We start from the raw sequence: 22,030 nt of genomic DNA, 5'->3' as shown, positions 1-22,030 counted from the left end.
CCTTGATGACCCTAGGGTTTCTGGAACCAATCACCTTTTCTGTTGTTATTACTGGAAAGGCATGTAGAGCTGTAGGTAGAGCTTTGTGGAAATTGTCCCTGAGGGATTTATCCACAGATGTAGTTAAAATTTGCCTTTTACCCTTTGCTCTTCTTCATCAGAATTTAGAAATTCCTCAATCTTTTCAATTCTATTCACCATTGCTTTTTGTAATGTCTGAATCTCCTGTCCATAATTATGTTCCAAAGCCTTTATTGAGGATTCTAAAGTATGAAATTTGTCCATTAGAGATAACTTGTCATCTTTGGACATAATTTTTATGGCATAAACCATGCCTTCTTGTATTGATAATCTTTCCTCCAATCTGTCATAAGCTTTAGACAAAATTCTATTGTCACATTCAGCAGTTTTGATTCTCTCAGTTAATGTTTCAGTTTCTACAGAAAGGGACTGCTGGAACTTACGATCTAATTCAGCTGTTCCTTCTTCCATAGTAATGAATTTCTCCTTAACATCAGCCTGTACCTTTTCTAGATTTTGCTCAGTTAACCGAGTCATGTTAAACAAAGATCTGTTTTCTTCCTGGAGAACTTCAAACTGATTCTTGAGAAGATTGTTGTCATTCTCAATAGTTTTTAAATGTTCAACCTCTGCCTTAAGAGATTTGACCATTTTCCTATTATCAAACCAAATAGTGCTAAGGAAAATTAAGAATCCCAGAAATATTCATAGATGTGGGGTGATAGACACCTCTTGTAAAATCTCCCAAATGGTACATTCAAAAAAGCTGTTGAAATCTGAAACTGTCACGTTCTCAGACATTTTATTTATAAAAGAAAAAATTCTTTTACCTGCAATGACCGGTTCCTGCCAGTGGTGGCGAAAGAGTCCACTTGAGTCCACGTGGCCTAAGTCTGAAATAAATGACTCAAAAACAAAATTGAAACAGACACCAGACTGATAAGTAGCAATTGGGCCAGAAAGGGAACAGAGAGAAAAGCCTCCAAAGTGAACAAATCAAAGGGATGCCGGCGTGCCGGGGCTCGCAGGGCCACTGTCACGTGACCTGAGCGCCGGCGGAGGTGGGAGGGGAACAGAGACTGACCACGCTGTTACAGAGGCGCTGCCGACTTGGGGAGTGTTAGCTCTCCCGTCCGGCTTGATTCTCTAGCAAGCAGCAGGGAAAATCGAGTCACTCAGAATCTCAGCTGCTTCCGTGCGCCCAGGGAGACCACGGCCAGGAGCAGTGGCCCCAAGAGACTCCGATTTGGGTCGGGTCTCGGCAAAGCCCCACGGGGAGGGCGCCAATTGTATCCGCGCAATATAAATGCAATGCAGATATTAAAGAATATTTACCACTTTAATGATAAACTTACAGAACCGAAGTTCCCGCGTGGCACAGGAGGTAGGAAGGAAAGGGCGGAGCCGCCTCCCGTGCACCCATTTATCTGTAGGCATTCGCCTGAGGCAAACCCCGCCCCCTAAAGGGGCTGTCTTAACCCTACAAAATTAACCCATAATTCTTGACCATGACTAGCCATGTGACTTGGTACCTTTTCTCAATGCAGCATTCTCATCTTATTTCCTCTGTGTCTGGCTGGTGACTGACTCTCTGCCTTTCCTCTTCCCAGAATTCTCCTAGTCTGATTGCCATACCTATACTTCCTGCCTGACTGCTGACCATTCAGCATTTTATTAATCCAATATGAATGACAAATCTTTACAGTGTACAAGAGCATTATCCCACAGCAGTAGGGGTTTTCTTTTTTTCTTTTTTTTTCTGTGGAGAGACACCATGACCATGGCAACTCTTATAAAGGAAAACATTTCATTGGGGTGTCTCACTTATAGTTCAGAGGTTCAGTCCATTATCATCATGGTGGGATGGTAGGACATGTGGCATATAGTCAAACATGGTGCTGGAAAGGTAGCTTAGAGTTATTACATTGTTAAAGTCCATGTCCACAGTGAGACATTTCCTCCAAGAAGTCCATATCTAAGCCAATGATCCACACCTCCTAATAGTTCCATTCTCTTTGGGAACCATTTGCTTTCAAACCACCATATTCCACCCCCGGCCCCCACGGCTTATATCCATATCACAATGCAAGATTACATTCAGCCCAACTTAAAAAATCTCATAGTCTATCAGAGTCTCAACAGTGTTTAAAAGTCCAAAGTCAAAGTCTCTTCTGAGATTCATGCAATCTATTAACTATAATCTTCCATAAAAATCAAAATTAAAAATATCAAATCATGTACTTGCAACATATAATGGCACAGGATACACATTAGTGTTGTAGAATATTATTTTAAGATGTGTTACATTTGTTTGATGTGTTATATTTGTTTGTTCTGTGGAAAATTTTTTAATGATGCAAAGATGTGTAGCATTCTTTTACATTGCATTTGTTTATCTCTGTGAAGCTGTGTTACTTTGCCTGCCTAAAATACCTGATGGTTTAATAAAGAGCAAATGGCCAGTTGTGAAGCAGGAGAAAGGACTATTGGAGCTGGCAGGCAGACAGAATAAACAGAAGAAAAAATCTGGGAGGAGGGAAGGAGACAGATAAACAAGGAGAAGAGGATATCAGGGGCCAATCACCTAGCTACACAGCAAGCCAAGGAGAAAGATGTAAATAAGGGTATACAGAAATAGGGAAAGATAAAAGCCCAGAGGCAAAAGATAGACACGATAATTTAAGATAAGAAAAGCTGGCTAGAAAAAGCCAAGGCTTGGCAATTATAAGAAAGAATAAGCTTCCATGTATGTGACTTATTTGGGAAATGGGTGGTGGGCCCCCAAAAGCAAAGGGCACCCCCAAAGTCAAAAGAGTAAAAAGAATAGAATAACCAACAATATATTACTGTTCTAAAACATAGGGAAGGGGGTATAGCAAGGAAATACTGGATCAAAGCAAGCTGAACAAACTCCAAACTCTGCATCTCCATGTCTGATGTCAAAATACTCTTCAGATCTCCAACTCCTTTCTGCTTTGTTGACTGGGGCACACTTCTTTCTCTTGAGCTGGTTCCACACTCTGTTAGCAGCTTTCCTTGGCAGGTATTCTACAGATCTGTCATCTCCAGTTTCTTGGAGCCTCCAAGCCAATCAGGCTTCAACTTCACAGCTTCATACAATGGCCTTTCTAGGCCTTGATTCAGGGACACCCCAACACATACGTGGTCTCAGTGGTTTTCTTTAGTCGTGGAGGAAGGTTCCATTAGGCTTTTCTTCTATCTATGCTCTAAAGCCAGAATGGCGTGACTGAAGCTGCTAAGCTCTACTGCATCCTGGAAGGGAACACTTCCCCTTTGATCAGTTATGTCTTCACAAGCTTTCTGTTTTTCCCTGGTTCCCTTCGTTGCCTAAACTCGGCTGTCCTTGAACTTGTTATGTAAGCCAGGCTGGCCTCAAACTCAAAGGTCTGCCAGCCTCAGCCTTTGGAGTACTGGGATTAAAGGCATGCACCCCCACACCCCGTTTTAAGTTTCTCATTAATTCCTTTGCACAAGTTTGACTCTTAGCTGGGTGGGACTTTGCCCTGAGGTCAGCACTCCCTTTACTTCATTTCTTAATCTGTTTATCTCCTTGAACAAAGGATTTATCTCTATTCTACTTCCTGGTGCCTCTTTCTTCAATCTGTACATTTTGTATTTTTATTTGTTCAGCTTTACTCCTTTTCATTATAAATCTTTATTAGAATAAACACTAATGTCCACACAACAGAGTCTATACTATACCGTTTTAAGATTTCCTCTGACAATGGAATTAATCCAAAACTCTTTGCTTTAACCTCAGACAGATTCTTCAGACAAAGGCAAAAGCAGTCACATTCTCTGCCAAAATATAATAAGACCAATCTTTAGGCCACATATTAATATTCTCCTCTGAAAACTCTTGAGCCAGGCCCCCACAGTTCAAATAGTTCTTAGCACACCTTTCTCCTTCTAGTATGCTTAAAGCATTCCTCTGCTTTCCTAACTCAAAGTCCCTACTACTGCAAAACAAAAACAAAAAAAAATACTCCACTCCTGGTACCAACTCTGTCTTAGTTGTGAAGAGACACCAGGACTAAGGCAACTTTTGTAAAGGAAAACATTTAATTGGGGTGACTCACTTACAGCTCAGAGGTTCAGTCCAATATCATCATGGTAAGACATGGCAGTGTGAGGGCAAACATGGTGCTGGAGAGGTAGCTGAAAGTTCCTACATCTTGATTCACAGGAAACAGGAAGTGGTCAGTCTCACTGGATATGGCTTGAACATATATGAGACCTCAAAGCCTACTCCACAGTGAGAAACTTCCTCTCACAAGGCCACACCTCCTAATAGTGTCATTCACTTTAGGGGCCATTTTCATTCAAATCACCACAGGTATCTACCCAAAGAACTCTCCATCTTACAAGAGATACACCTGCCCATCCATTGTCATTGCTGCTCTATTCATACTAGTCAGAAATTGGGAACAGCCTTAGATACCCACCAATGGAGTGAGAAAAAGTGGTACTTTTACAAAATGAAATATTATTCAGCTTCTAACAAAAATGTAATTTTGAAAATCTCAAGAAAAAGATGGAGCTAGAAACCATCATCCCAAGTGAGGTACAAAGAACGCAAAGGGCAAATATTTCATGACTTCACTTATATATGGATGTAGACTTTCAACCATTTGATCAGTGGATTACGATCTAAATAACCACTGAGATTAGGTACCTATTAAGAATCCAAAGGGGAGGAAAGTGTCATCAAAAGAATGGAAAACAGAGCCGGGCGGTGGTGGCGCACGCCTTTAATCCCAGCACTCGGGAGGCAGAGGCAGGCGGATCTCTGGGAGTTCGAGACCAGCCTGGTCTACAAGAGCTAGTTCCAGGACAGGCTCCAAAACCACAGAGAAACCCTGTCTCGAAAAACCAAAAAAAAAAAAAAAAAAAGAATGGAAAACAGAATAGAGTTTTATGGGGAGATAAAGGGGAAATTGGAATAACAAGATTTAAATAGGGAGGAGGATGAGAGATAAGGGCAAGGGAAGGACTATGGGGAGGGACAATTAACACTGGTCTTTTAAAACTATATAGAAACCAACTACTTCAGAAGCTTCCTAAAATATATACCTATAGGAGAGGGATTTAAATGCCAGTAAATAAAACATCCAGAGCCAGGAATGGGTTATATCTTGTTGAATTGGTGGCCAAAAGGGTCCCATGGAATCCCCCTGCAAAAAAAAAAAAAAAAAAAAAAAAAAACTATACAAGCTATTCCTAAGACTATTATTGGTTGTTCTTCCAAAGATGGTAGTATCTCTTTAAAATACTTTCATTAATACTTGGAGAATTTCATTCAGTGTATTCTGATCATAATCACCCTCAACTCCTTAACTCCTCTTTCCAGTCGCATCCTACATCTGCGCCCCCAGCTTGTGTTCTCCAATTTGCTCTATCGCATGCTCTGGGTGTGGAGCTGTCCACTGGAATACTGTTGGCATACCACAAGACTCACCCTTAAAGAAAGTGGTTTTCTCTCCCTCATAAGCCATCAATTGCTTAAGACCCAGCCTTTTGAGATTGGCTTTACAGGTGGGTGAGTGGATGAGCTGAACGCAGGCTTCCATGCATTAGTGCTTCTGTCACAGCCGTGAACTAGGATAGGAGGGCGCTGGCATGAGGAGGTAGCAGACAGGTGTGCAGCTGGCACAGGGCTGGGACTCACAGGAGAAAGCAGATGAGAACAGAGTACTAGCAAGTACACATGTCAGGGAGTGGCCATACAGGTTCAGAGATGATTATTAGATAAACATAAGCAGATGGGGGCATAGCTCAGGGGTAGAGCATTTGACTGCAGATCAAGAGGTCCCTGGTTCAAATCCGGGTGCCCCCTTCCTAGGTGTCTCTTTTAGATACAAGAAACCAAATCTGAAGTATTGGTTAAAACAGAGTTGACAAATATACTATGTTCCCCTGTGCTCTGTATTCTGCTCAAAACTGAACTCTGTCTCTTCTCTGAGAGAAGCTAGTACAGGACTCTCAGTGAGACCCATCCAGGTCACACTCATGTTGTGGCACACGCTGGCCTCCAAGGCTCTGTATGACTCAGTCAGTGCAGGACATCAACACAGAGGAGTCCTATGAAGCTGAGGAGCAGGATTGTTTCTGGCAACTTTTCAGAGTCAAGCCCTTGGAATGTCCCTCCAGAGCCTGCAGAAAGAGTGTTTCTTACATGCTATCCCCCCTCCAGCCTATGCATTGACTTCTGCTTCTTCTGAGTAAAGACTTGGATCCATGAATTTGTCTCCTATTTAGAATAAGACTCTGAAGAAAAGGAAAATGACTGACATCTCTTTGTGTCCTCAATATGGCTGAAAGTGAATAGAATATTAGAAGCTCCATGAATGTTTGTTGAATGAATAAATGATGGCATAACATAAAGATCACACTTCTGATATCTTGGAGGACAGATAAAGTTCTCTCTAGGAAAAATGTTTGGGCCATTGAAGACTCGGAACCATCAATGCTTGTCTTGGCCACCTAAGGAAACTAAATGTGAACTTAAGAAAACAGCACAGTTAAGGGCCAAACCTGATGTCTTTAGCACTCCTGAGAGAGAGGGCACTGAGATGGGCTGGCAGAGGTTAGAGAGGAGAAGGTGGAGGCAGACTTAAACAGAAAAATCTTGCCACGTCAAGATTATTAGGAATAACCAGTAAATCATGAATATATAAGAAGGCTGGGTGTGGTTCCAAGGATGAAGAGGTGCTAATGAGAGGCTGCTTTACCTATAAGTGTGGGTATAGCTCAGGGGTAGAGCATTTGACTGCAGATCAAGAGGTCCCTGGTTCAAATCCAGGTGCCCCCTTCCTTAAATATGGTTTTGGTAATTAACCTACTAGATTCACCTTGGTGAGAACCTCGGTGTAGCTAGGAGGTCTACATGAGTTGGAGTTTCTTGAATAAAGTCCAGAGCCTCCCTCTTTGGGCTCCATAATACACAGTAATTTGATGTCTTTTGTGAGGATGACGTAGCCTCAAATAAGAGAAATCTCATCCAAGGACCCAAAATCTCACATCTCTAAATCTACCCACTTCCCCCATTAGAATAATGATCAGAAACTGAAAATTATGGTAGCACAAAATAAAAGAAAATTTATCCTAAAGGAAGATATAAGCTTGCATCAGACTTTTGCAAATATTCAGCACAATGGATGAAAATTGAACTCAGTAGCAAATGTCAAAGAAATCCAAAGGGAAGATGTTAAAAACCTAGGCAACAAGGAGCAGGTGATACACACAGGACAAGAAATCATCATGTTAGGTAACCTTTCAACAGCAGTTCTTGGCACTGGAAGACAACAAGAAACACATTTGGGGCTCCAGGACACCTCTTCAAAACAACCCAAAGGGAGGTATCCTGGACATGGAACTGTATGCTTTATTTGGTAATCTATTGCTTCTCAGATGATCATAGTCCCCTGTGTAGGGCAATTCCAATAAAACTCTGGTGTCCCAGAGAATCTCCAGGACAATACAGGCTATTGTCATTGCTCTCGGTTGCTACCAGAACTTGCTGTGAAAACCCTATTGCTGAAGACACCACACAGATTAGTCACAGGAGGTGGGGAGTCAAGTTGGTACTGACCAGGAAGCTTCCTCCCTGTTGACTAGCTTTGGTCCAGCTGGAGGGTGCTTTGCAAAGTCATCAACTTTCTTTCCCAGCTGTGGACTCTGTGAAGAGCAATAGTGACCTGCATACTAGGATATGGGGTAGCCATTCCCTTTTTATTGGATCCAAGTAATAGATGTTTGGTACTGCAAATCTAAGAACACATAGCAGGTAGGGTAAGGTAGGACAGAAACAAATGTCCCTGATCCTCACTTGAGAACCCCTAAACCAGATTCTCTGGGAATATGATCTGAGGATGATATGCATGTCTAAGACACTCTGGGATGATTCAGACTCATGCGTTGTTTATACCTATTAATTTCTATAAGCATTTCCAAGCTACAGATGTGGATAACATTGGTAAATCAGGCCCCAACAGGACACATCTCATAATGACCCAGCCATAGGAGTTCATGATTATTATCCAAAGCATCTTGAAACAGCCTCTTGGGCTGTAATGATGCAGCCTTTCTTCTTCCTCCCTCTTGGTCTCCATCTGTGATCCCTGGATGAATCAGAGGAAGCTAAGCCTGAAGAACTGATTTAGTCCTCACAATTGTGAAGTGAGAACCAGAGACTCTGTGACTCAGCAGCACAGCACAGGACACTGCTGTGCCCAGAAGCACAGTCTTGAGTCCAGGATTGCCTGACATGTAGCCAGTTGATCTGCCAGTGATTTTTGCCCTTGTACCTGTGAAGACTCTCTTCATTACCACATCCCTGCACTGTCTCACCCAAGGTCATATGTACTGTGACTTTCCATGTCCAGTGTCCTAGGGAACCAGACTCATCACTAATGAAAAGCAGTATTGAAGAGAGACCGGGGCACTGTAAACTCCCAACACTGGTGACCCTGTGTGTGCATGTGCATTTATGATGTGTGTGTTTCTACATGAGGGCATGTGTATCCCATGGAGCATGTAGGAAAAGAGAAAAGCCTGGGGTGTCAGACTCACCTTCTGCTTGAAACTGGGATGCACGCTGTAGGCTAAATGGCCATGAGCTCCAGAATCTCCTGTCTCCAACTCCCTTCCCTTAGGAGTGTTTCAGTTACATACATGTGCCTCCATGTCTCGTTTCTTCTTATGGGAAATGTGTGTGTGTACACATGCATGTTTATATATGTGTGTGTATACACATGCATGTGTGTGTGTGTGTGTGTCCAAACTCAGATTCACTGGCTTGTGCAGCAAGCACAAATGACTGCTGTGCCGTCTCACTAGACACAATTGTGATAATTTGATTATTGTTTCATACAATCTTTCACACAATCTTAGTCACTCTGCAGAAATTGCTGGCGGAATTCTTGTTGCTTTCTTGTCTTCAGCAAAGACTGCAGGCTGTGGAGCTGTTCGTGGTAATTCTTGGAGCTCCAGAACAGCCCAGCTCTGCTCGGCCCTACACATGGCGCTGTAGTAATGCTGTCTGGGAACAGTTCAGATGTTCAGTAGGAACTCTATTCTGTGGGATGAAACTTAAAATACCAAAGCACGGCAGACACAAAATAGATCTTGACCATTTAGAAGAGGTGCCAGCCAATGGCCGCCATAGGATGCCCACCAGACTAACAAGAAGCCTGGAACCCAGGAGGTGGGATGCTCCACCCCCATAGTCTGAAATCCCCAATGCAAAAATCTGGAGAATCAACTGGAGTTCTCCAGTTTAGGCAGAAAGACAGCGCTCTCTTTACCGCCCACCATCTTTAGGGCCATTGCCCACTGCCCTCCCCAGTGGCTGTGCCAGCTTCCACACATGGTTCTAGACACGGATAATGGTTCTTTCTGCTGAAACCATCAGGGCCTAGGACTAGGAAAATCACTTCACCTTCGAAATATGATGAAGACTTGGTCACTTCAAAGATTTGGGATCCGAAGAACACACATAGGCAGCTGGAATGCACCTTACACTGGCAAGCAAGCAGATAGGGTGGTGGCAGATGGCCACTCTCAGTGGGAGGATTCACAGCCATCTGAGTCTTCCCGTTACACATTGTAGGCAGTGACCAAGACAAGGAAGAAGGTGGCCTTTGTTCTGGCATCTGAGGTTACACACAGATTAATCTTGTCACATATAACTGGAACCTTTTAAACCTCAGACAGAGGATTCCTAGGCAGATAACAAAGAAAATAGAAAGGAAACCATTATAGAGATTTGTACACCAAGAAAAGAGAGACAAGACTGAAGGGCGGGATGCTGGAGAGACAGCACTTGCTTGAAAGCACATGTTGCTCTTCCAGAGGACCCAGGTGTGATTCCTAGCACCCACTTGGCAGCTCACAAGGGTCTCTAACTCCAGCTCCAGGATGGTTGACATGCTCTCCTGAGTTCTTTGGCAACCAGGCAGCCATGTGCTGTACAGACAGACATGCAGGAAAAACCCAATACACATAAAATTAAAAAGGAATAATGACTGAAGGACACGTTGGTACTGCACAGTGGAGGGAGTGGGACAAACTGACCCACTGACTTTGCCTCAGGATTCCTGGACAGCCTCTGACTCAGGACATGCCTCCACAATGCCAGGTTTATGGAGCAACTAACTAAAACCTTCTGACATAGACACAGATCATTAACCATCGATGGGACTCTGATTTATGATTGATATCCAATGTCCCCAAAAGACACTGACAGGGTCCTAGGCAGGGTGATGTTAGAGATGGCAAGTAAGCAGAACACTAAAGAGAGACGGTAGGCTTACAAATGAATGAAACATCTGAATTTGAACTCAAACCTGAGTCTACAGTCAAACATTCTACTTGTGGGTTATACTTCCATGGCTTGAAAGAATTTCCCTGGTGTTTCACCTTGTTGCCATGCCTTGCATCCCATAATATACTGCTCCTTTTATTACAGCAGACCCAGCTGATGCTATGGGACAATAGTTTGAACCCTGTCAATTGTATTTTAATAAAATGCTGATTGGCAGGAAGTAGAGGCAGGACAATGAGAATTCTAGGAAAAGGGAAGCTTAGTCCGCAGTCGTGACCCAGACACAGAAGAAGCAAGATGTGACTGCCTCGCCAAATAAGGACCAAATAGGACAGAAATCTCCAGTCAACAAATGGCGCCCCACATGGACAACCACATTCACATAAAGCCTGAAAAAGCTTGGGAAGTAATTCTAGGTAGAAAAAAAATAGAGTAAAGCATGGCTTATTGATAGCAGCACTTTCTTGGGTGAGCTCTGCTTGCTAGAGGCAATCGCTCTCATTTAAGAGAGGCTTCCTGACTCAGCTTTAGCTGCAAAATCCTGAAGATCTTTTAAGAGGTCCTGCCACGAAACACTTAAATGGTGTTGATGAAAAGCTGACTGCATGCTTTTTGGTGGTGGCAGGGACCTTGAAATGCCATAGAGTTGTGGCAATAAACATGGCTCTGGCCAGTACCTCCACCACAAGGCTGGAATCTCAGCCATCAAAGCCATGACTGTAATCCTACCCATATTGCTTAGCAAATTAAGGACTCATGTGGTCAGAAAAATAGAGAGGTATATACTAAAGATAGATTCAAAGATGAAAATAAAAACCTCTAAATGGTTTACTGTGTGTTTAAAAATATGTGCAGGCTTGGAGGAGGGGAAGCATAAAGTCCTTAAAAGAAAAAAGAAAAAGAGAGAGTAGTTGGGTGTGATGGCATACACCTTTAATCCCAACACTTGGGAAGCAGAGGTAAATGGACCTCGATGAGTTCAGGATGTGATGACACACACCTTTAATCCCAGCACTTGGGAGGCAGAGGCAGGCAGATCTCTGTGAGTTTAAGGATAGCCTGGTCTACAGAGTGAGTTCCATCACAAAGATATACAGAGAAACCCTGTCTCAAAAAGTCAAATATTAAAAAATAAAACTAAAAGAGTTTAAAATAAAACCACGTAAATATGGAAAACACACAGAGAATCTGGACACTGTATGTTATTATGTTCTCTTTGAGTTGTTTGGATGCTGAGGAAGGAGCAACAGCTGCTTAAAGATATTTGTTTATAAATGCCGCTGAATTAATCCAAGGTAGGTATTTTGAAAATACCTTGACTTCAAAATTGAAGTCAAAAGGTATGTTACTTTGGAGAAGAGGTTTTGTTTTTGTTTCCACAGGGTAAGAAAAATCATGTTTGATCAAGGAACACCACCTGAGAAATCTTCGGTAGGAACAGATGGCCCAGATGTCAGAGTTCTACACCAGAACAAATTCAAAACTGCTGTCTGAGATGATCAAGCCTCACAGCATACCTACTCCAGACATGACTTGATCATAATTCTAAATTTTCTTTAGGTCCCCATGAGATTACCAGTGCTCCCAACCAGCAGGAAGTAGCCTGGAACACTATGCCCACATTCCCCAAAAATGGACTATGGATATTTTCCTTTGTTTAGAATGTTGGTTACAAGTTGTTATGAATAATAGTCAGGAGAAAAGCTAAACAAAGGATATTAGATTCAGAGTTTTTTATTTTTAAAAAAGGGGGAAGTGTTATGGGACTATGGTTTGTACACTGTCAATTGTATTTTAATAAAATGCTGATTGGTCAGTAGCCAGGAAGGAAGTAGAAGCAAGGCAATAAAAATTCTGGGAAGAGAAAAGGCTTAGTCCACAGTTGTGACCCAGCCACAGAAGAAGCAAGATGTGACTGCCTTGCCAAATAAGGACCAGACAGGACAGAAACCTACAGACAACAAGCAGACTCAGACAATGAGTTTCCTTCTCTACCCACAAAGGCCCCTCATTTATCTCAAGGGTTCTTCTCAACCATGAACCACAATCTGAAGTCCTATAGTTGGTCAGAGACTCTGCCTTCTCTTCAGTCAGTACCTGATGAGTGTGGGGTGCAGGGGTGGAAATCATGGCTTGTCAACAGAGCTCCCAAAGAAACGTTTGAGGTTCAAATAATTTCATTCCATTTTTCAAAAGCCAAGATCACAGTGTAACTCAGTGGTGTATTTTTGGAGGTGCTGGGCTTTTGTGGGACAGTCTTCCTTCTTCTGGGATGCTCGCTTCCATCTAACAGAACTGACTTGGTAGCACTTGAATCAAATCCATCTTCACAAGGCTATGCAAGCCACACAGCCAAGGATGTATGTAACTGGAAGACGCCCGGTATCTTCCTACCTTGAACTGATGTAGTCGAGGCTTCCTGCCATGGACAGGAATCAGCTTCTCTTTTCCAACAACAAAGTGCTATCTGCCATTGCCTCTGAATTCTCTTCATGACCAGTCGATTCTCATGGGAAGTCCACTCCTCCCATAGACTCTGTGGCAAAAGCAGCCTGTCAGAAATGGCCCACACAGCCATTGCTTTACTCTGAAACAGCCTCCCAGCTCTGTAAGTTCAAGTATGGATTTTTATGCCTGTGGGTCTTCACGACAGCCATTGTACCCTATCTTTCCAGCAGTGAGCATCCTGCAGGCCCTGTACTTTGGAATCAGACAAGACAACCCAGTAAATGTTTCAGCGACATCCTAATCCTGCTAAACTTACAAAAGGAGCAAATCACCTTCCTAATCAGAGAGCACTTCTCTGCTGGCATCCCTTCAGCAGAGGGCATTAGTGGCTTAGTGACTAAAATGCTTCAGCCAACCTCTGCTGACGTCCTGCACCTACTATGAGTCTTTGCCTCCAGGTAGTGTCTGTCCATGCTAGCACAGCCTCAGATTCTGACCTCCTGCTACCCATCATAGCCTGTCAGCACATCCTTAAATTCAGAATGCAGTTCTTCACCTGATGGGCAGCTCTGGACCACACTGAGACCATTGCTCAGTGAGAGTGGACAGAAAGATTTGTTCAAGCCACATTTCTGCTGCTCTGATAAAATGCTGAGGCAAGAGGCAAGTGAGGGAAGAAAGGGTTTGTGTTAGCTCACAATTTCAGGATACAGTTCCTTATTTCAGCGAGGTCAAGGCAGCAGGAACTTGACGCACTTAGTCACATCACATCTACCCTCAACAGCAGAGAGAAATGAATGCACGCATGTTTGTTTTGCTGAGCTCACTTTCTGCACTCACACTGTCCAGGATCCCTGCCTAGGGAACAGTGCTGTGTCCTCATGCATCAGTTGACTTAATCATCAGTACAATCCCTTACTGACAGGAACACAGGCCAACCTGATCTAGACACTGTATCCTTCGTGGAGAATTTATTTCCAAGGTGATTCCACAGTGTGTCCAACTAACAATTAAAACTAAGTATCCAGTTAGATGAGGATGAGAGAAAGAATCCAGATGGGGAAAACAAGAAGGGAGAGAGGACACAGCAGAGGTCAGAGGTCAGCTGTGTGCATTGTACTAATGTGCTTTGGGGGTTCCAGCCTTTGGGCCAGTGGCTGATATTTATAATGTAGCTGAGAATGTAACCCATAGAAGTAAATGAATGGAGCATAGAAGCTCTGATTCCAGAAACCTCAGCTAATGAAGACTTTCTAATTTCATGGGCATCCTGACTTAGATGAGTGCAATAAGTCAGTAACCAGATTCCAACATAAATAAGGGGGCACCTGGATTTGAACCAGGGACCTCTTGATCTGCAGTCAAATGCTCTACCCCTGAGCTATACCCCCACTGGTGCCAGTGTGCCCAGTTAATACATTTCATCTGTGTGGTGATAAATTCTGACTATAAAGTTAAATTACAGATCTTCTCAGACCTTCTTCCCAGAAGCAGCCAGACCTGACTGGTGAGATGCCTTCCTCAGCTCTGCAGCTGGCCTGGCCCATCCTTGATGAGCATCATCAGCCAAGGAAATTAGAGGAGCAGTCTGCAGACCTGAGCCCATTTCACCCGGCTGTCCTGGGTCAGCTCCTGAGCTGGCCAACTGCCTTCCACCTGGGTCTCCATCACCCTCTCCTCCTTCCCTGAAGACAGAGTGGGCTGTCACTCAAGGTTCTCACAGGGCCCCAGCTGGCGCTGGAGCAGCAACACTGCAGGGTCCCTCTCTTCCTGGTACAGCAGCTGAGCCATATTTTAGTCTGTGAGGATGAAGCAAGAGAGCAGGAGGCTCTGGAAATGGAAAAAGCTCACATGGGTAACACCCACACTCTACAGAAAGTCGGGTTCTGGGATTTATTTTCCTTAGTTCTGAACACATGTTCACCAGACAGTCATAGAGGAAGAAAATTTATGTTTGGCCTCCTTTCTGGTCCTTGGACACCAGCTGTCTGTATGGCTGCTGTGCCTGGAAAATTTAGAAGAATTTTCCAACACTGTCCTTGCCTTCTCTTTAAGACCCCAACAGAACCAGACAAACCAGATATATGCAGGAAGAGAGGAGTCATAATAAGAATGCAGTGGGGGGCAATTGAGCTCGTAGGAATAGATGGGAGGTTGCCATCCATCCACATGATCTGTAGCTCCCAGCTCTGCTGAAGACCATTAAGTGGAATAAATGGAAGAAAAACAGTATTGAGTGATAACTCTTGGGGTATAAATTAAAGAATAAATTCATGGTAGTGATCACCTGGATTTGAAATAGGGACTTCTTGATCTGCAGTCAAATGTTCTACCCCTGAGTTATAGTGGTATATTATATGTGTTTTAATAAATAAAGCTTGCCTGAAGATCAGAGGGCAAAGCAGCCACACTAGTCAACCATACGGGCCAGGGCATGGTGGCACACAAAACTTTAATCCCAGGACTCAGGAGACATAGGCAAAAAGAGTTCTGTGAGTTCTAGGCTACCTTGGACTATACAAGCTCAATCCAGAAACAGATCCAGGTGGTGGTGGTTCACATCTTTAATCCCAGTGTTTGTGAATGACACATGTTTAATCCCAGCCACTAAGGAAGTGGAGACAGGAGCAATATGGCTTGGCAGAGAGAAGAATATAAAGGGAAAGAGACAGGAACTCATTTGAGTGTGGGGTCTGAGGATTTCTGCAGACAGGATCCTTTCAGTCTGAAGGTTTGGTAGGGGCAAAAGGTCTCTCTAGGTGTTAGCTATTTTGTTTTCCTGATTTTCAGCTTCAACTATCTCTGGGTTTCTATTATTCATTCTACCTCCTTGTTATGCCCCCTCCTTGTCAGAGATGTTTAATAAGTATATTTCACCTTCATAGTCACACCCAACATTCCTACAATTTATTTGTATCACAAGATTTGCCAAGACCAGCATTGCTGCCTCCACTAACTCATCCCAAACATCCCCAGTGTCTCCAACTCTGGCCCCTGTTGCCATGACATAACACACACACACACACACACACACACACACACACACACACACACCTCAGCTGTGGAAATAGCATAGCTGGAAACAGGAGGACATGAGCTACAAGGGTTTTTTAATTTACATGTCTTGTTTCTTCAGTAATACAGCAAGCCCTTGGGGTGAAGAGACCCTGTCTGTTTTGTGTTTTGCAACATATGTGGTACCTGCATGTGAAGACATCTCTCTAGCTCATGGATGATCTGTGTGTTAGCACCTGAGGAAGGCTGCTGGTTAGACTGTGAAGATGCGTCTTCAGGCCTGAGTGTGTCGAGGAGTTCTGACAGCAGAGGAGGTGATGGAGAGAGTCTCTGTTTTAGAACTAGGTAATGCTAAAGCTATAGGTTCTACCTTGCCTTTCAGATATATCCCCATGACGCGGATAGTTTTAATTTGACTTGTGTGTGGCGATTAAGTAAGAGTGGCCCATAGGCTCTAATATTGGAATGCTTGGTCCCCAGGTGTTGAAAATGTTTGGGAAGGATTAGAAAGTGTGGCCTTGTTGGAGGAAGTGTGTTACTTGGAGTTGGCTTTGAGATTTCAAAAGCCTGAGGCAGGCCCAGTGTCACTCTCTCTGCCTGCAGCTTATGGTTCATGTGAGCACTCAGCACCATGCCTTCATGCCAGATATCACACTCCCTATAGCGATCATCACAGACTAACCTTCTGGCTCATGTGAGCTCTCAGCACCATGCCTTCATGCCAGATATCACACTCCCTACAGCAATCTTCACATATTAGCCCTTTGTTTGTAAGCAAGCACCAAACTAAATGCCTCCTTTTATACTGTCGCCTTGGTCATGGTGTCTCCTTGCAGCAATAGAACAATATCTAAGATAATGTGATTTTGTTTTTATCAAGGGATCTTGCACAAGTATATTTAGAAGACAATTTTTTAAAGCTTATCAAGAAAACCATCTTTTTATATCTACTTTCTGTTTCTCAGATGATTCCATCTAGCTGCATGTCCTGGTCTGTTTCTAAGATGGCTCCATTATGGCTGCATGTCCTGGTCTGTTTCTAAGATGGTTCCATTTGGCTGCATGTCCTGGTCTGTTTCTAAGATGGTTCCATTTGGCTGCATGTCCTGGTCTGTGTGCTCCTAAATAAAATCACTATTGTGTGGCTTGTCTAACTCAATTCAGTCTGAAATCAGCAACTGACTGACTTTGTAAATAAGAATTATTTACCTCCTCATGTACCTCCTCCTAGGCTCGTTTTTCAAATATATTTCTACCTCAACTTATTTTTGAATTGTCTTTAATGTTTCTATCATGATGATTAGGTAATACGATCCATGGATTATCCAGATGGTGTTAAGAAGGGCTAAGGTTTAGAGTAGAACCTTTGCTTTCCTGGAAGCTAGTGACAACCTTATATTTTAAACACCTATGTGTTTCAATGGTGATTCCAAATTTAGTGAACGATCACTGCGCCATCTGTGGACTGTATGCTACAGCCCTGGTTACTACAGTCACGTGCTTCTCTCCTAGCACACAGCAGCTTTAGTCAGTCCCTGAAGCCTTAACAACCTCAGCACTGCACAAAGTCCAGAGCATCTTCTGAGAATCAAGGTACCCTTTCAACCACAAGTCATTGAACAATAAGAAAATGAAGTTATATACTTCCAGTATGCAATATTACTGTTCTATTGCTGTGAAGACACACCATGACCAAGGTAATTTATAAAAGAAAGCATTTAACTGGGAGCTTCTGGTACCAGAGAATTGGCTAGTTCATGGCCATCATGGCGAAAAGCACGGCAGCAGGCAGGCAGGTATGACTGGAGCATAAGGCAGAGAAAGAGGGAGAGCTGACTGGGAATGGTGTGGGCTTTTGAAACCTCAAGCCCACCCCCAGTGACACACCTCCTCCAACAAGGCCATACCAAATAGTTCGACCAACTGTGGACCAAACATTCAAATATAGGAGCTGTGGGGGCCATTCTCACTCAAACCACCACATACAACAGACAGTATAAACATTCCTGTTCAAAAGGGAGAAACGGGGGTGCAGCAAAGAAATACTGGACCAAAGTAAGACTGCAACTCAACAGGGAAACACCTTCCGCTCCAGGCCTGGTATCAGGCTCATGATGGACACCTGTACTCCAACACTCGTGGGCAGCATTACAGTCCCAGCTCTGCTCCCTGAAGCATATATAAGCTCTGCCTTGGTCGGCTCCAGTCTCTGCCTGCAGAAAGTCTGGAGATGGGATCAGGGACTGTACAAGAATCAGATCATTCTGGAACGCAGGCACATGTAGAAACACTTCTTTTAGTCTGCACTTCTGTGTTGTATTCCTGAAGGAAAAGACCATGACAGGCAGCCTGCCTAATCACATGATGCTTAGTAACATGATCATGTTCTAGAACCACATTTCTGGTTCTGGAACATTCCACTGATGCAGCTCAATGGATGATTAGACTAGTGCCCTTCCTGCCTAGTGTGTCTCTATCACCTAGTGTTCTCTCCTATCACCTTCTATTAGTGCTCATTGACCTGGACAATGGCATGAGGCAACCTGAAGAAGTACTGTCTGTATATAGGGTGCTAAAAGCAAACCTCACTGGGGGTACATAAACTTGAATTAGGGACCTCTTGATCCATAGTCAGGTTCTCAACCCCTAAGCTATACCATCAGTCCTGCTGAGGCTGTCTAATAAACATTATCTGCATTTTAACACCATTTGTCCTGTAATCGGACTTTATGTGAATCCTAAGAAAGTTTTGATGAGGCCGGGGTCGGTGAAGGATCCCAAGATGGCCAGGCGTAAACTTGCTCTAAAAACCATTGACTGGGTGTCTTTTGTGGAGATCATACCCCAAAACCAAAAGGCAATTGCAAACTCCCTGAAGTCCTGGAACGAGACCCTCCACACCAGGTTGGCGAGTCTGTCTGAGAAACCACCAGCGATTGACTGGGCTTATTACAAGGCCAATGTGGCCAAGGCTGGCTTGGTGGATGATTTTGAAAAGAAGTATAATGCCTTAAAGATCCCGGTGCCTGAGGATAAGTACACAGCCCTGGTAGACAGTGAGGAGAAGGAGGATGTGAAGAACTGGGCTGCATTCGTGTCTGAGTCCCAGGTCAGGATCCAGGAGTATGAGAAACAGCTGGAGAAGATGAAGACCATCATCCCCTTTGATCAGATGACCATTGATGACTTGAATGAGATCTTCCCAGAAACCAAGCTGGACAAGAAGAAGTACCCGTACTGGCCTCATCAGCCCATTGAGAACCTGTGAAACAGGCCAGGAGGGAGCCAGTCCTTCATTCCAGACTCTGGACATTAAAATAAAACATTTACATAGCGAAAAAAAAAAGAAAGTTTTGATGATAAATAAATTTTATCTCACAGCAGATTATTACCTTTTTGTCCTTTTCTTCCATATAGCCCTCATCCTCATACTGGTACCCAGAGAGTGTCTCTACAAAATCTTTCCAACTCATTTTTCTTAGTGCCATTTCGAGGCACTAAGAAAATTGAAAAACTTTTGCTAAGATCTGGGATGCCTCTTTTCTCTACTTTCCCTCTTGCTCTTTCCCTCCGTCCCTTCATCTGCATCTTCAGTAAGCTTCACTGGCAGATCCAAAGGCTGATTAAGTCAAGACCTCTGCACACAACTTGGCACAGAATTCTCTTCCCTCCCAACCACCACCACATCATTTGGGAGCTTTGTTGGCCACCTTCTCCCCTCTACTCTTTCTAATTCTCCCACAAGTTATGTCTTAGATTGGGGCAGGATCTTAACTGAGCTCAGGAATAAATAGAAAAGTCACTCTCTAATAATTACTTGACTTAGAATCACAGCATGGACATACCAGACGGTCAGCCCAGGTGGAGCAGCAAATACCAGAAGTTTCTCTTCGGCTGGACAAGTCCTGACTCAAGAGACAAGAATATGCACCCGGGTTGTGTGTGCATACACACCCCACAGCAGACATCCTGGCATCGAGTACATCAGAGCTTCCAGGGCCCAGATGGAGTTTCAGCCTTCTTGACTGTCTCACAGCATAGCATGGAAGATAATGGTGAGTTCTAAACACCAGAAAGAAACAGAGGGAACATCCAAGTACATGATGTCCAGCTAGAGTCTCAAGATGCCCCAGCCACAAACAGCCAGTCCAAAGGCTGATTAAGTCACGATCTCTGCACACATACAAGCTTCTTCATTCTAGTGTAAATAATAGTTCACCCCCTCATCACTGTTCCTGTCCACTAAAGCTCCCATTTCCTCTTTATCCACTCAGTATCCATCATCATAACCCCATCTTCATGAACCCTTGATGCCCTTGCCCCTCCATCAGCCAATCTCTGTGTTTGGTCTCTTTATTTGCTCTGCAGCTACTCCTGAATATAGCTGGAGAAAAAGTCAGTAATTGTCACTTCTGACACCTGCCATCGAGCTGTAGACAGAGAGAGTGGAGGGAGAGAGAGATTGGGCCTGGTGTGGACTTATTTAAACCTCAAAACCCATCCCCAGTGACACGCTTTCTCCAACAAGGCCACACCCACTCCAACAAGGCCACAGCTTCCAATCCTTCTCAAATAATGTTACTCCCTGATGACTAAGCATTAATTATATAAGACTGTGTGTGTCATTCTTATTCAAACTACAACAACCTCTCAGGCTCCTCCTGAAATAAGCCTCAGGGTCACTCAGGAGACTCTCTGGGTCATAGCAATTGTGATTGATTGTGACCTGGATGGGACTTCACAGTTGAGTGCTCTGTTGGCTCCTTGCTGGGATGTGGGCTCTTTATATAAGCTATGTATTTGCTCTGCCGTGGAAAGGTCCAGAAGAATTGTAACAAATGAGAGAAAAGCAGAAATGAATATGAGCAAGTTTCTAAGAGGAAAAACAAAAAGACTTAGCAGGGAGCACCCGGACTTGAACTGGGGACCTTATTGGTTAGAAGCTAGATGCTTTAGCCAGACGCTCTGCCCCCTGAGCTATACCCTCTGCTCTATGATAAGGATCTACTAATTATCTTTTATATTCACACATATAGCATTTTGACAATATGCTGGAAGTTTTGATTTATCTCTAGAGAGTGGTAAGACCAGCACTGGTTCCTCTTACATTCAACCTAGAGGCTCCTTCTCCAGTCCTCAGCTCTGCCCTGCTCACACGTCTTGCACATCCTTCCCCCTTTCTTCAGGCTGTGGGAACAGCACACATATACACACACACAATACTTGAGAGGCTCTAGCATTCACATGCCATGCTTCCTCATGTTGCACATATACCACAAAGACTAAGAGAAGGAGCATGCCTGACTTATCTGAGACACCAGAAGTACCCACATCTGAATACATCTCTCCAGCCCAAGGATCCTAAGGGCGGTGGCAAAGAAGGCTGTGGACTTCCCAGGTCTTGACCGGACAATGAAGGAGTTCGGAGACCCATCATGAGGAAACACAGAATGGGGGCCACAGAGGGCCTCTATGGAGACAGCTCTACTGTGACCTTCAGCCCCTCTACATGAATGTGTCCGCTTTTGTATATATTTGCACTTATATCAAAGTATCACTTATTTCAAAGTATCTTTTACAGTTATTTTTCAGAGTCAAATATTGTTCTAAAGCTTGGCATAAAAACCTGCCAATGCTTTGTATAGCCCTCCTGCCACCCACAGGCAGCCACTTTCCGTAGTTTTGGTTGTTTCTTCTGGTACTTTAGCATCTTTAGGATTAGGTATAGGTAGGTGGAAAGTAATCAAGTTTAGAAATCATTACCATTCTTTTGTAGACAAGCATGTCACTTTTCAATACATCTATACCTGCACTCTGAGCTTAATTCTCTGTGTCACTGCAGTGAAGAGCTAGCAGTGAGTATAAATGCCATGCTACATATGGCTAAGAATTTTTATTGAACTCTTTGCTTTTCCTAAGGGTAGTAACAATCTTCTTCATTTTTTTTAATTGAGTGAAATTTCATTTACCTATTTATTTATTTATTTATTTGTTTGTTTCCTTCACATCTTGCCTCCTGGTCTCACCTATCTCCCTTACCAGACCAAATTAAAACAAAATAAAATTTAAGACAAAAAGAAGAAAGGAAAAAAAAGAAAAAGGAAGAAGGGGAACATGAGAGAATACAGCGGTTGAGTTAGGGGAGGGACAGAGAGGGAGAGCAAGAAAAGAGGTATCTTGATAGAGGGAGCCATTATGGGG

At 43.5% G+C, this 22,030-nt stretch overlaps 1 protein-coding gene, 1 long non-coding RNA gene and 3 other non-coding genes across 8 annotated transcripts in view; 3 read left to right on the top strand and 2 right to left on the bottom strand.

Annotated features, from left to right (window-relative positions):
* The window catches only part of LOC121439954, a 77,659-nt gene that overhangs the window by 37,927 nt on the left and 17,702 nt on the right, over positions 1 to 22,030 (bottom strand). For 2 of the 4 annotated variants that reach the window (XR_005973309.1, XR_005973310.1), the window contains exon 3: positions 19,818 to 19,891. The exons of 1 other annotated variant lie outside the window; for it this stretch is intronic. This is a non-coding gene — a long non-coding RNA (uncharacterized LOC121439954). Of the gene's footprint in view, positions 1 to 12,193; positions 12,903 to 19,817; positions 19,892 to 22,030 lie in introns of those variants that run through there. One more of the 4 variants, XR_005973311.1, reaches the window with a different exon arrangement.
* On the top strand, positions 5,807 to 5,878 carry Trnac-gca. Its single transcript has one exon. It is a non-coding gene; the product is annotated as a tRNA-Cys (tRNA).
* On the top strand, positions 6,782 to 6,853 carry Trnac-gca. Its single transcript has one exon. It is a non-coding gene; the product is annotated as a tRNA-Cys (tRNA).
* On the bottom strand, positions 14,134 to 14,205 carry Trnac-gca. The gene has a single exon. It is a non-coding gene; the product is annotated as a tRNA-Cys (tRNA).
* LOC121439953 (ATP synthase subunit d, mitochondrial-like) lies at positions 18,596 to 19,112 on the top strand. The gene has a single exon (XM_041640595.1). It carries the CDS (start codon positions 18,612 to 18,614, stop codon positions 19,095 to 19,097), a length of 486 nt encoding a protein of 161 aa, XP_041496529.1. The 5' UTR covers positions 18,596 to 18,611; the 3' UTR covers positions 19,098 to 19,112.

Source organism: Microtus oregoni, unplaced genomic scaffold (assembly GCF_018167655.1).
Source record: "Microtus oregoni isolate MIOR12 unplaced genomic scaffold, Mior012 000064F_ref0000363, whole genome shotgun sequence".
NCBI classification, from domain to species: domain Eukaryota; kingdom Metazoa; phylum Chordata; class Mammalia; order Rodentia; family Cricetidae; genus Microtus; species Microtus oregoni.
The sequence above is the reverse complement of the archived record's forward strand: the minus strand, read 5'-3'. Positions and strand labels throughout refer to the sequence as shown.